We start from the raw sequence: 13,816 nt of genomic DNA, 5'->3' as shown, positions 1-13,816 counted from the left end.
TAAACATTTATGAGACCTCTATGGTGTGTTAGGCAGCTTGGCTTTTTGTCAAGGTGGAAGTGGCTGCCCTAATGGGACCCAGGACCACCTCCTGTGATGTAAGCCAAGTATCTGGGAGCCTTTTTCCATAAGCCTCACCCAGAACATAGTTAACTTCTCCCATGATGCTTCCCTTAGCTTCTTTAGCCCAGTGCTTGAACACTGATTAACAAATGAACTGTAGAACTCTCCCATAAGCCTTCAGAGAATCGATGTTGTAATGATGTCCCTCCACCAAGCTAGGGGTAGAGGTAAGAGCTCAGGAATACAAGAATGGGACCCGGAGGGTGTCTAGGAAAATAACAAGGACACCTCTGAGCACAGAGTTAGGGATAGAATATGACTTCATTCCTGGAGGTAACACAATAATGGAAGGCAAAGATTGGTAGCCAATAGAAACGGATGGCTTCCATTCTTGGGTGTATCAGAACTCTGATCTCCCTCATTGGGTGGTTTGTACTGTGGTAACACAGAGAGTGCCCTGAGTGGTGTGCATAGGACCAAAAAATGGACTTCCTATTAAAGTTCCAACACCTGTCCTCATCCTTTATAGAAAGCTATAGTGGCCACTCTGACCCCCACACCCTAATCTGTTTCACTCTGGTGTCTCCAACCTCTGATTTGATTCATGGCCCTGTCAGCAGCTCCTAATTAGAATCTCTTCCGGGCTTATCCCTGGTACAGATGAAATATGGCATCTTACCATGGTTCCCCTGGGGCACTTGCTGCCCATCTTTTCTCTCTATCATTTTCCTGGGCTTTCCAAAGATGTGGCTCCTCTGCTTTGTCACTTAGCCCCCCAGAAAATTAAAAGGGGACCAGTAAGTGACAAAAACTAGATAGGGCTGTTCCAGGGAGGGAGCTAAAGAGGGAAACTAGAGTCCCCCAGGCTTGTGGAGGGTGGGTAAGGGAGAAGGGAGGGAAAAATTATGCAGGGAGATTATAAGGGGTGATTATCTCCTTTTCCTCAGTCCTACGGAACCTTGGTTTTTGAAAGTTGGTTCAAAGGCCACTTACTGATGGAGTCTCTGTCTCTCTGTTGCTCTGTTTCTCTCTCTCTGTCTCTGTGTCTGTCTGTCTCTGTGTCTGTCTTTCTCTCTGTGTCTCTGTCTCTGTCTGTCTCTGTCTGTCTCTGTCTCTGTCTCTGATTTAACCGAAAAGATTTATCCTTTTCAGGATAAAAGATTGTTTGCCTACTTATTTTGTTTTGTTTTGGTTTTGTTTGTTTGTTTTTTTTGTGGGGCAATGAGGATTAAGTGTCTTGTCCAGGGTCACACAGCTAGTAAGTTTCAAGTGTCTGAGTCCTGATTTGAACTCAGGTCCTCCTGAATTCAGGGCGGGGGTTTTTTCCACTGTGCCACCTAGCTGCCCCTTGCCTACTTATTTTAATGTCATACTACATTTTGGGGAGGAGCTAGGTGAGGATTGAAATGACAGTGCTTGATAGACATAGGGATGTTTGGACTCCTTGCAATAATTTCCCCCAGTTGTCCAACACCCACAACTTGGGAACCATTGGAATAAGAGACTTTTTTTTTAAAGGGATCAATGCTTCTCACTCAAGGGAAATGGAGAAGGATCTGGCCAGGACCTTGATCCCCCTAACCCTGAGTCTTAAGTGTTGGCGTTGGAGAATAGAGGGAACAGACAGAACACTAGATTGTGGGATTTAGATTTCTCTCCCAGTTATTATCATCCAGGGTTTCTCTAGACATTCAAATATTACTTAAGTGACCTATGTCAAACAACCCTACAGTTTTTCTCCATCTGCCTTCCCTCTTATCAAAGTCTGTTTGCTCTTAGAAAAACACTGATAAATCCATTCCCCTGAGGTGCAAATGACTAATAGAGCTTAATCATATCTCACTTTTCACTAGCACTTCTAAAGCTTGGTAAGCATTTTCCTCCCAGGAACCCTGGGAAGTGAGAGCGTGCAGTTATTACAATTCTCGCTTTCCAGAGGACACAACAATAATCTAGAGGGAGCAAGGTGACTGTCACACGGCCAGTAAGTATCAAAGCTAGAATCCGAACCCAGATCTATTCCTGACTCCCAAATCCATCATTCCACTGTCCTCTGCCACTCACTAACACACGGTCCTAGAACGAACTTTAGCATTACAGGGTACTTTATCAAATGAGATAATATTTGTAAAAAATATGTGGCATGGCGCCTGGCACATAATAGGTGCTATTTAAATATGTTCTCTACTTTCCCCTTCATCTATTTTTCTATTTTACTATTTATTCATTTATTTGTTCATTTGTTCCTTTGTTTCTTCATTTTTTTCCCCTTTATAAATTTATTTCTTTGGAGCCCTGGCCTCTCTATCTCACGCAGGCTAGAAGTATAACAATCATTCATGGACTTGCTCCCCTTTCTGATCGGCATATTAGATTTGACCGACTTTCTTTCTAACCTGGTCCAGTTCACCCCTCCTTAGGCAGCCTCAGAGCTCTCAGAGCTGCTCTCAGAGCTAGACAGAGTGGTACTAGGAACAGGGATTAGAAGCATGCACTATCATGCCCAGTATATATGTGTGTATGTCTGTGTGTGTGTGTCTATATATAGACACACACATATATTATATATACATATATATTATACAAACACATATATACATACACACATATACATATGTACATGAGCAACTAGGTGGCACAATAGATAGAGCAGTGGCCCTGAAATTGGGACGACCGGAGTTCAAATCTCACCTCAGACATTTACTAGCTGTGTGACCCTGGGTAAGTCACTTAACCCTGTTTGCTTCAAACATCCGGAGCCATCTCCAATCATCCTGATGTATATCTTGCCACTGGACCCAGATGGCTCTGGAGGAGAGAGTGAGGTCGCTGACCTTGCACAGCCCTCCCTCACTTAAATCCAATTCAGTGCAAGTCACGACATCACCCTGATGTCATTGTCCTCTTTGAGAATGAAGGCCAGGGGTGGGGCAGCTAGATGGTGCAGTAGATAGAGCACCAGCCCTGGAGTCAGGAGTACCTGAGTTCAAATCTGGCCTCAGACACTTAACACTTACTAGCTGTGTGACCCCAGACAAGTCACTTAACCCTCACTGCCCCGAAAAAAAAAAAAGAGAGAGAGAGAGAATGAAGGACAAACAACAACAACATATATACACACACATACATATATTTATACATATAGGATAATATGTATATCATCTATATGCACATATATATGCACACACTTACTCTTCAGCTACAAGGGAAGTATACAAGTATTCATCTCCATATTACAGATGAAGAAGAGGAGACCAAGATAAGCAAACTAATTTGTCTAATCCACAGTCACACAACTGATAAGGAGTAGAGCCAGGTCAAGAATCATTCCCTCTACACTCAAGTCCTCTCCGTCCTTCTTTCCCCCTACACTTCAAGGACCTAACTGAATGATGGGACCCCAAAAGATCCCCACCTGCTCCAGGTCCTGTGATCTTCCCTTCAAATCAGCCCTGGACCGGTGTCTTCCTCTGTGTTCTCTTGAGTAGAGAAGCACTGATCCTCTCACCTGAAAAAATCCCTTACACTAGAACTTCTCATCTTGTGGGTATTGAACCAGTGGGGGACTTATTGTCCAGGATTCAAAAAACCAAATGTTCATCAAGCATTGTTGCTTTGATCTTCATCTAGTTCCCCAAAATTCAGTGTGATATAATAAGTAAATAAGCATACCTAGTGGATGGGAGGGTCCAGTGGATAGAGCACTGGGCCTGAACTCAGGAAGACATGAGTTCATTCAGATCTGTTCTTGGACCCTTACTTATCAGACCCTTATTTCCAGTCTCCAGCTCAGGCTGAGAACTCCTTACTCCTTTATTAGGTGTGTGACTCTGGGATAGTCACTTAACATATATCTGCCTCAGTTTACCTCAGACCTCTACCTCACAGGGTTGTTGTGAGGATCAAATGAGATCATATTTGTAATGTGCTTAGCACTATGCCTGGCACATAGTAGGTGTTTCATAAATGTTTGTTTCTTTCCCCTACCTGACTAGATAATATGTCTTATCCATAAAACTTGAGGGTCACCCAGAAAGCAGTGGAGGGGTGTATGATGGGGGTGAGCAGGCTTCTAGACTTGCCAGCCATGAATTCCTCAAGACAATAAAATCATAAATGTAGAGCTGGATTGAATCTTAGAAATCATCTATAATTCCCCCTATTAGGGGGAGTAGGACCTGAGGTTAAGTAACTTGTTCAGGGTCACACAGCTAGTAAATGAAAATGAGGGGATTCAAACTCAGGTCACACCAAAGCTATTCTTTTCTCTGCTACACCAGCCTTTGGGCTTAGACCAAGGATGTTATCAGCAAGATGAATGAATGAATGAAACATTAACTTATATACAAAGCATTGTACTGAGTACTGGGTATATAAATAAAAAGTAAGCCAGTCCCTGCCCTGAAGGAGCTCACATTCTATTGGGGGAAACAAAACATATGAAAAGTTTCAGCCACAAGTCAAATGGAAAACTCCCATGATCCTTAGGGGGCAGCAGCCAAACAGATGGTAGGTAATGCTTCTTCGCTTTAATATGATTTAAATTAATGAAATTTTATCAGTTCCTGATGTTGAACCACTTGACAATTCCAAGGACTTCAGTGGTGAGAACTTTCTTGTAAGTGTAGATGCTATTAATAATAATAATAGGGGCAGCTAGATGGAGCAGTGGTTAAAACACCGGCCCTGGATTCAGGAGTACCTGAGTTCAAATCTGGCCTCAGACACTTGACACTTACTAGCTGTGTGACCGTGGGCAAGTCACTTAACCCCCATTGCCTAAAAAAAATAAATAATAATAATAATAATAATAATAGGGTTAGCTAGGTGGAACAGTGGATAAAGCACCAGCCCTGGATTCAGAAGAACCTGAGTTCAAATCCAGCCTCAGACACTTGACACTTGCTAGCTATGTGACCCTGAGCAAGTCACTTCACCCTCATTGCCCTGCAAAATAATAATAATAATAACAATAATAATAATGGTTGTGATAATAATGATGATGGTGATAATAAAGTAAACATTCAGTTAAAAAGCATTATTCAATTTCAGAGTTGCTTTTACCATTAAAGTAGGTTTCTCAATAAACCATACCAGTAGAAATTTTTTTATATTAAAGAAGGGAACCCTCAGATTTCAAAAAGAACTGGGATCTAGAGCCCCAGAGAGTTTTCTTTCAACTACCCAAAGAGTGCCCTTCACTCAACATTTAACTGGCATCCACTGCCAAAGCCGTGAATAGTGGCTTGACTGTCTATTTAGCTTTGGTGCCCCCTGAAAGTTTCTGCGCATGTACACCACACACACACACACACACACACACACACCACACACACACACACTCTCTCTTCTCTCTCTCTCTCTCTCTCTCTCTCTCTTTAAGGAAACTGAAGGTAGATGTAGTCACAGGCGCCATGACATCACTCAGTGGTTTCTCGGGGTGGCTTTTTTCTACCACAGCTTCCTGTTGTGTGCTAATTTGGATCTGTACCGAGGGGACCAAAAAACACACGTTCCTTCCAATACAAAAAACTATGGTAGCTTAGCATCAATGGTTACCCTTTCTGAACTTTTCCAACTGCTTCTCTCCTTACAGGAGCAGTAGAGCAGAGGCCTACCCCAGGCTAAAAGAATGAAAATATGGGACTTAAGTTATCCTGTCTGAAAGGTAAGGCCTGGATAACACCTTGTGTTTGTTGGTGGCAAAAATCCACGGAGGCTGTTTAGATGAGGGACCGGGGCCCAGAGACAGAACTGGCTCAGCTGAGCTGTGACTAAATGTTTTGAGGCTGGTTCCAGTGATCTTGAGTGAAAGTATCCTGTCCCTGGTGCAGAGTCCATATGTAGCATGCCCCCTGTACTCTGCCCCTTCACACTGGGAGGAAATGGGAAACCGTGCTTCCGACCATCCCTTAGGAACCTCTTGCAGGGAGATGGGCAATGATGTGTGACAAGGGAGAGTTCTCCTTATCAGTAAAGAATAATTTTCCTTTATTAACGAAAGTCTTTTTTTTTTAATTTAGAATTTTATTTTCCCCGAATGACATGTAAAAACAAATTTTAACATCGATTTTTAAAACTTTGTGTTCCAAATTCTCTTCCTCCCTCCCTCCCCCCACCCCCAACTAAAGTTTTAGTAAGGAGTTGGGTTATAAGCCTGAGACGGTGTTTGTGATTTTGTGGGCTTCCCTCTTAACCCCCAAAAGATCTACATTCATGTTACACTCTGACCTTACTCATGGAGGTGTCAGGCAGATGTAGAGATGCAACCCAGGCTGACTGGAGACCCACTGTACAGGAATAATCCGGTATTACAAAATTATCCCGAGAAATAGATATATCAGTGTATATGGTGGGAAATGGTGACGAAAGGAACTCCAATTTCTATTGTACTTTAAGGTTTACAAAGAATTTTTTTCCCCAACCAACAAGCCTTTATTAAGTGTCTAGTCTTTTTTGGGGGGGGGCAGTGAGGGTTAAGTGACTTGCCCAGGGTCACACAGCTAGTGTCAAGTGTTTGAGGCTAGATTTGAACGTATTTAAGTGTCTAGTCTTAAAGTAATTTGGTTGCTCAGTGGGTAGAATGTGGACCTAGAATCAAGAAGACCTGAATTCAAATCTAGCCTCAGACCCTTCCTAGTTCTGTGACCCTGGGCAAGTCTCTTCACCTCTGTCTGCCTCAACTTTTCATCTGTAAAATGGAGATAAGAATGCTCCTTACCTCCCATGTTTGTCATGTGGTTAAGATGAGCATTTTGCAAACTTTAAGGGATTTCTAAATTGTTCTTAGGCACAGTGCTAGGCACTGGAGTTACCAGACAGAAGTGCAGTTGTCTGTGCTCTCAAGGAGGTTACAGTGCCTCCAGGGAGACAACATGTACTTATATAGGCTCGTACAAAATGGGGGTGGTGGGAGCGGCTAGGTGGTGCAGTGGATAAAGCACCGGCCTTGGATTCAGGAGGACCTGAGTTCAAATATGGCCTCAGACCCTTGACACTTACTAGCTGTGTGAGCCTAGGCAAGTCACTTAACCCCCATTGCCCCACACAAAAAAAAAAAATGGTGGTGGTGGTTTCAGTCATGTCCAACTCTTCATAACCCCATTTGGGGTCTTCTTGGCAGAGATACTGGAGTGGTTTGCCATTTCCTTCTCCAGCTCATTTGACAGATGAGAAAACTGAGGCAAACACGGTGAAGTGACTTGCCCAGGCCCACACAGCTAGTAAGTACATTTCTTTCTTTCTTTCTTTCTTTCTTTCTTTCTTTCTTTCTTTCTTTCTTTCTTTCTTTCTTTCTTTCTTTCTTTCTTTCTTTCTTTCTTTTCGCAGGGCAATGAGGGTTAAGTGACTTTCCCAGGTTCACACAGCTAGTAAGTGTCAAGTGTCTGAGGCCAGATTTGAATTTATGTCCTTCTTAATCCAAGGCCACTGTTTTATCCACTGCACCACCTAGCTGCCCCTAGCTAGTAAGGATCTGAGGAAGATGAGTCTTGCTGACTCCAGTCCCAGTGCTCCACCCACTGTAGTATACACAAGGTATTTGGAGAAGGGATGTTCTGGCAGCTGGGTGGATCTAGCATCCAGCCTCATGTAGAAGGTGGTTGTTGAGCTGAATTATAAAGGAAATAAGGGCTTTATAAGAAGTGGAGGCAAGGAAGGAGTTCATTCCAGAATGGTACAAAGATTAAGAGGAAGAGGAAGAAAGCCAGATTAGCTGAACCATAAAATGCACAGAGGGAGTTATATGTGTGACAAGGCTTAAAAGAGAGGTTGGGACCAGGTCATGAGGGGCTTTAAATGCCAAACAGGGGGAGTATATGTTTCATCCTAAAGGTGATCAAGGTCATTGGGAGCACCAGCAGGTCATTGAGTAGGGGAGTAACATGGTAAGTTTCCCAGATCTATCTGACTATGGAATGGGAAAGTTCCCTCAGCTATATTCTCAGCCCAAGGCTAGAACTCAAAAGTAAGGGCAGACTATGTTTCTATCCTCCTCTTTGGTCACAAAGAGCATCCATCTGTCCTCTTCACAATAGTCATGTGAGGAAGGATGTTATTGTAGAGTATTGCGGCAATATCAAAATCTCAAGATGCTGTGGTCTCCATTTCCTAGATGGCTGGTATGACTGTCAGCTCTTCAGAAGAGGAATGAACTAGACGAGAAGTAGGAGTCATTGGGGAACAGTGACCACCACATGACAATATGGACTGATGGGTAGAACACTAAGCTTAGTGTCAGAAGACCTGGGTTCGAGTCATGCCTCTCCCATCTCCCAGCTGTGTAACTTGGAGCTGTTTCTCTGGGCTTAGTGAAGGGGGTTAGGGCCTGCCCTTCCTCCCTCACCAGGGTTGCTTGTGGTTGGGAGGATCAAAGGAAATGGGATGGAAAGTGCTTTGTAAACCCTAAAGCACAATTTTTTGTGCCAGCCATCGCTTTCATTATTATGAAAAAGAGGCCATCTCTCAGCTCCCCAGACTTCCTGACCTCACAAATGTAAGAACCAAGAGGAGGCATGACCGTGGGGCTGCAGCCACGGTTAAACGTGGAGGAGAAAGGAGCAGAGAGGCCTGTGTGCTAGGGGGAGGGAAAAGAAGCTCTTGGAATGTTTGCCAGGATTTCTTTAAAGGCCTTGGCTCCTGGGATCAGGGCTAAGTGCTGGGAGTGGCGCAGAGTGGGTGAGCTGAGTCCTGCCACTGCCTCAAGGCAGGAAGGGCACACCAGCTTTCCACATGCATTTTTTATTGCTCACCATCCCCGAGAAGACTTTCCCCCAACTGCTGGCTCTGGGGGCCAGGGATGGAGAGGGCAGAAGGACCTGGCATCAGGGAGAAGGCAGAGCCCGCACTAGGCTTCTGGTTTTTTTCTCAGTAATTCATCTCCCTAGTCTCTTGAGTCTCCAAGGGGGCTATAACAATTCCCAGTACAACCTACCTCTTTTAATGCAAAAAAATACTATACAGGGTGTCCCAAAAATCTTGGTGCTGCTTAATCTATTAAAGCTTTTGGGATACCCTGCATAAAGTCCTCTAAGGTTTGTGCTCTCCATATATCATCTCATCTGGTCCTCATAACCTTCAAGGTGACTATTATTATTATCCCCATTTTAAAGATGAGAAAACTGAGGTAGAAAGCAGTGAAATGACTTGCCCAAGGTCACATAGCTAATTGGTGTCTGAGGCAGGATTTGAACTTGGGTCTGCCTGACTCCATCCACTACATCACCCAGCTTCATGTGTGACCCTGGATAAGTTACAACTTCTGTAAGCTTCTGTCTCCTTATCTGTAAAGTGGGGGCGGGGTGATAAATATTTGTACCAAGAAGCAGCCACAGTGTAATATTTAGAGTAAGGGGTCCTGGTGACCCTGGGCAAGTCACTTAGCCTTTGTGCTCCGAGCACCTAAGATTAAGTTTCAAGGCAGATCATTAGTACAAGGTGTTTTGTCATTGGAAGTTCCCTTTGCCACTGAAGTTAGTATACTGATCTAAAAAACAAACAAAAAAGGCACTCATACTTCCCTTCTCATACAGAATATATCTTATAAGCCTTAAGGAGTTACAGAAATATGAATTATTACTATTATGCTTAACAGTAATGAGAAGCATCTTTTCCATTCTGCCAACATTTATTAAGCCCTACTGTGTGTAAAGGGAGAATTCTGCAGCATGGCACAGTGGAGAGAGAGCTAGGCTGGAATCCAGGTAGACTAGGAAGACCTGGATCCTACCTCTGACACATAAAAATTATATGACTCTGGGCAAGTGTTCTAGGCTGCTCTCTAAGGTGATGTTGCAGAGAAGGGGCCTGCATTGGGAGAGCGAGTGTTCTCACCTAGTAGTTCCTTCTGTTTCAGTGAGATCACAGGCCCCATCCTTCTATAAAGAGGTGGTGCTAGATGCTGGAAGGGATACAAAACTTACAGGAGACATAGCCACTGCCCTCATAAAGCTTACAATCCAGCAATGAGAAAAGGGAAAAAAATCATTAGAAAAAGCAATATCATATGCAAAGTGCATTAAAGTGCTGTGTGAAGTTCAAAGGTAAAGCTGATTACGCAGCAGGGGAAGTCAGGGGAGGCTTCATGGAGGACAGAATGAGAAAGCATTTGAGTTGGGCTTTAAAATGGGGGAAGGTGAGAGGAAAGAAGAAAAGTTATTCTAGGTAGAAGAAACAGCATGGGCAAAGGCAAGGAGGTGGGAAAGCACAGGATATTTTAGGGACAGAAAGGAGCACAGATGGATTTTTTTCATAGAATTGATAACTGGCAATGAATGTCCTCTGTCTCAAAGTTCATACTTAGAGAGATTTTCAAGTAATGAGTCTGGGATGGCTTTTTTTTTTTTTTGGTGGGAGGGAGGGCTGTGGAACAGAGAAGCCTGTTGTAACTTCAGCAAGCAAAGTCAAAGCAGCACAAAGCCAAACTGAGCCCAGCCCCTCAAGCCCCTTCCATTGCCTATAGAGCACACACAGAGAGGAACCCAATCTGGAAAATGAAAAACGAACTTCCTGAGACAAACAAGGCCTCTCTGTCTCTCCTGGCTCCCTCTGAGGAGCTCAGCAAGTGCCTGACTTCGTGTGGTCCCTCTTAACTTTGAGCCACTTGGGTCCTCTCTGCAGGGGCTGCCCTATTGGAATGCTCCCAGCATTCTAGAATGATTCTTCCCACTTCTGATGAGAATCAGTTGAGAAAATACATTCAGAAATACAGAAAACCCTCAGATAAATTGGACCCTCCCTCCCAAAGAATCTGCATTATCCTGACTCAGAGACTGGGTTCTGGTTTCTAGAGGGAGAAAATTTCTTATACTACAAACAGCCCTGGAGGTGGTGTGAAGTCAGAAACCCTGGGTCAGCAACTGACCTTGGACAGGTAACTTTGCCCCCTGGGCCAGAGTTTCTCCCCTTGTAAAATGAGAGCATCAGATTAGATGATCTAGAAAGCACCTTTCAGCACTAAATTCCTATGATCTTTGTATTATCTTGGAAAAATATTTGCTAAGGAAATTAATGGAATAAAATATCTGTTGAGCATTTCTCTAATACCACTGACCTTTGTACCCTAATTACAAACCATTCTTCTCTAGTTTTTAAAGTGGGTGCCTGAAGGACCAAACAATAGTAGGAGTGTTTGGTAGCAGTAACAACAAATTACAAATTATATAAGCTGGGTTTTTATGCCTCTGGGTCCTTTCCTCCTGCTTTCTCCATTCACCCCTTATGATCTCCGTTCCAATCCATTGTGCCATCTCTGAGAAGGCAAGGGACCTCATGAAAGAACTTGAACAGTGATTTAATGCTGATTAAACATTAGCCTTTGTTTGATGCATTTTTTTTTTTGGTGGGGCAATGAGGGTTAAGTAACTTGCCCAGGGTCACACAGCTAGTAAGTGTCAAGTATCTGAGGCTGGATTTGAACTCAGGTCCTCCTGAATCCAGGGCTGGTGCTTTATCCACTGCGCCACCTAGCTGACCCTGATGCATTTTAATATATACAAATGAAGGCTATGCTTGACTTAAGACAACCAAGGATGAACCTCTTCTCCAGAGGAGTCAGGGTGGAGACTGACAACAAGGGAAGGAAGACACAAGGGCAATAGTGGGGTGGCAGCCATCGCCTCCAAAGCAAAAGTGAGGGACAACCAGAGAGATGACCAGAACTGTAGGTGAGATGACCTTTAGAGGCTGGGGCAGGAGGAGGGAGGCCAAGGCAGTCCTTTGAGATGGACAGCAAACTTCCATCATTTCTCCCACATTTGATGGATAGAGTGCTGGATCAGGGATCATTCCAAGTATCAAGATAGCTCAAGGATGCTGAAGAGAGCCAGGCATCCCATAGTCAGGGAAGGAGCCTTATTTAACTTCATTTGTTGAGTTTCTCCCCCGTGATCTCACAGGCTCAGGAGGGCCAATTAGCAAAGTTATTGGGGAAAAGTTTCTAGCATAGAAGGTTCTAGAAAGTGATGGGGATGCCAAGCAGAAGAAGGGGGCATGTCTAGAGCACAGTCAGCCTGTGGAGAGAAAGGCTAGACCCAGAAAGCCCAAGGCTGCCTTCGGCCAGCTCATTATGCCTCAAGACAATTATACACCGCAGCCCCAGGCACGTAGGCCCTCTTTGCCAATAATGTAGAACACTAATGATATCGGAAGCAAAGTCTCCCTCCTTTTAAACATATTCTTAGGAGAGCAGGTTCACGGCTATTAAAATCACCCTCTTTAATTGCTATGGAGACACATAGAAAGAGTTAAAGATAGAGAAGAGCTTTTATTTATATTATCTCATTTAATCCTCTCATTATCCCCATTTTATAGATGAGAAAATTAAAGCATAAAGAGATTAAGTGACTGGCCCGTGTTAACAATGGTTGAGAGCAGGGCGAGTCTAAGGAGCATAAAGGGCAAGGAGGGATCTCAGCTCATAGGACTCCGGGACCCTGAGAGACCATTGAGTCCAAGCTCCTCATCTTAGAGATGACCAAACAGAGGCCCTGGTGAGGTCAAGTGACTTAGATCCCACAGATAGTAAGCAACAGAGCCAGAAACTCACCATTGTCATCTCTCTCCGGGGACACCAGGCCCAATGGTACTTGTGTGCCCATTGAGGAGATAACAATGACATCAAGCAGATCAGCCAAAAGAGCCATCCCATAGGGAACCAGCCTCATGAGTCTTAAACGAGGCCCTGTGCCCATGTTCCCTGCTGCCATCTTGTACAGCTTCCATAGCACCGAGGCCAAACACCAGAGCTCCTGAGCAAGACACTGGAGCTGCTCCCACTGTTCTCGAGAGCTCCCTATTGCCCCAGTCAAGCTTTCCAGGGCAGTAGGGTGGAGGTGAGGGGAACCTCAATCGTGCTGCTGATTATCCTTCTCAGGGACCAAGACACAGTCTTTTTTCCTATTTCTTGATTGATGCCTTTTGTTGTTTCATCACTTTTATTTCCACATCTATCTCTCCCTTCCTCCCTTATCCAGTGAACCATTCCTTATAAAAGGGGGTGGGGGTAGAGGTGGAAATATATTAGGTCAGCAAAACCAACCAGTATATCAACTATGTCTGACAGCATAGGCAGTATTCCATGCCTTTAGTCCACCATTTCTTCAGTGAAAGAAGGAAGGTGCATTTTCTTAACTCTCTCCATGTCCAAGCTTAGTCATCATAGTTACAAATCTCCCAGTTGTGTTGTTCTTTCCACTTACATTATTATAGTCTTGTGGACATCTTTTCTTAGTTTTGTTTATCCCATAGTACAGCAGTCCATACAAATCTTCCCATGTTTCTCTGAGTTATTCATTCATTGTCAGTCGATCAACAAGCATTTGTTAAGCATTTACTATGTGCCAGGTACTATGTTAAATGCTGGGGATGCAAAGAAAGGAAAGAATGTGATCCTCTTCCTCAAAAACGTCATTTCAGTAGGGAGACAAAAACAAACAATTGGGTGTATATGCAAACAGATAGATGTATATGCACACATATAGATCTGTTGACAAGTCTTGTTTCTACTTCATCATATCTCTTGTACATGTCCCCCTCTTTACATATATATACGTACATGTGAGTATGTACTTATAGGAAGGTACTAATATGGAAGGGGCAGGGAAGGGCCTCTTGCATAAGGTGGGATTTGAGATAAGTCTTAAAGGAAGCCAGCAAAGCCAGGAAGCAGAATTTAGAAGGGAGATTATTCTAGGCATGGAGGACCACCAGTGAAAATATATAAAATTGGGAGATGGAGTGTCATGCAAGACAGTTA

At 43.8% G+C, this 13,816-nt stretch overlaps 1 protein-coding gene across 1 annotated transcript in view; it reads left to right on the top strand.

Annotated features, from left to right (window-relative positions):
- The window catches only part of C2H16orf74 (chromosome 2 C16orf74 homolog), a 65,017-nt gene that overhangs the window by 8,119 nt on the left and 43,082 nt on the right, over positions 1-13,816 (top strand). The window contains exon 2 of the mRNA XM_043980138.1: positions 5,660-5,731. Within this exon, the coding sequence (XP_043836073.1) occupies positions 5,704-5,731 (28 nt within the window). The 5' untranslated portion in view covers positions 5,660-5,703. The remainder of the gene's footprint in view (positions 1-5,659; positions 5,732-13,816) is intronic.

The sequence above is a fragment of the Dromiciops gliroides genome, chromosome 2 (genome assembly GCF_019393635.1).
Source record: "Dromiciops gliroides isolate mDroGli1 chromosome 2, mDroGli1.pri, whole genome shotgun sequence".
Taxonomy (NCBI): domain Eukaryota; kingdom Metazoa; phylum Chordata; class Mammalia; order Microbiotheria; family Microbiotheriidae; genus Dromiciops; species Dromiciops gliroides.
The sequence above is the reverse complement of the archived record's forward strand: the minus strand, read 5'-3'. Positions and strand labels throughout refer to the sequence as shown.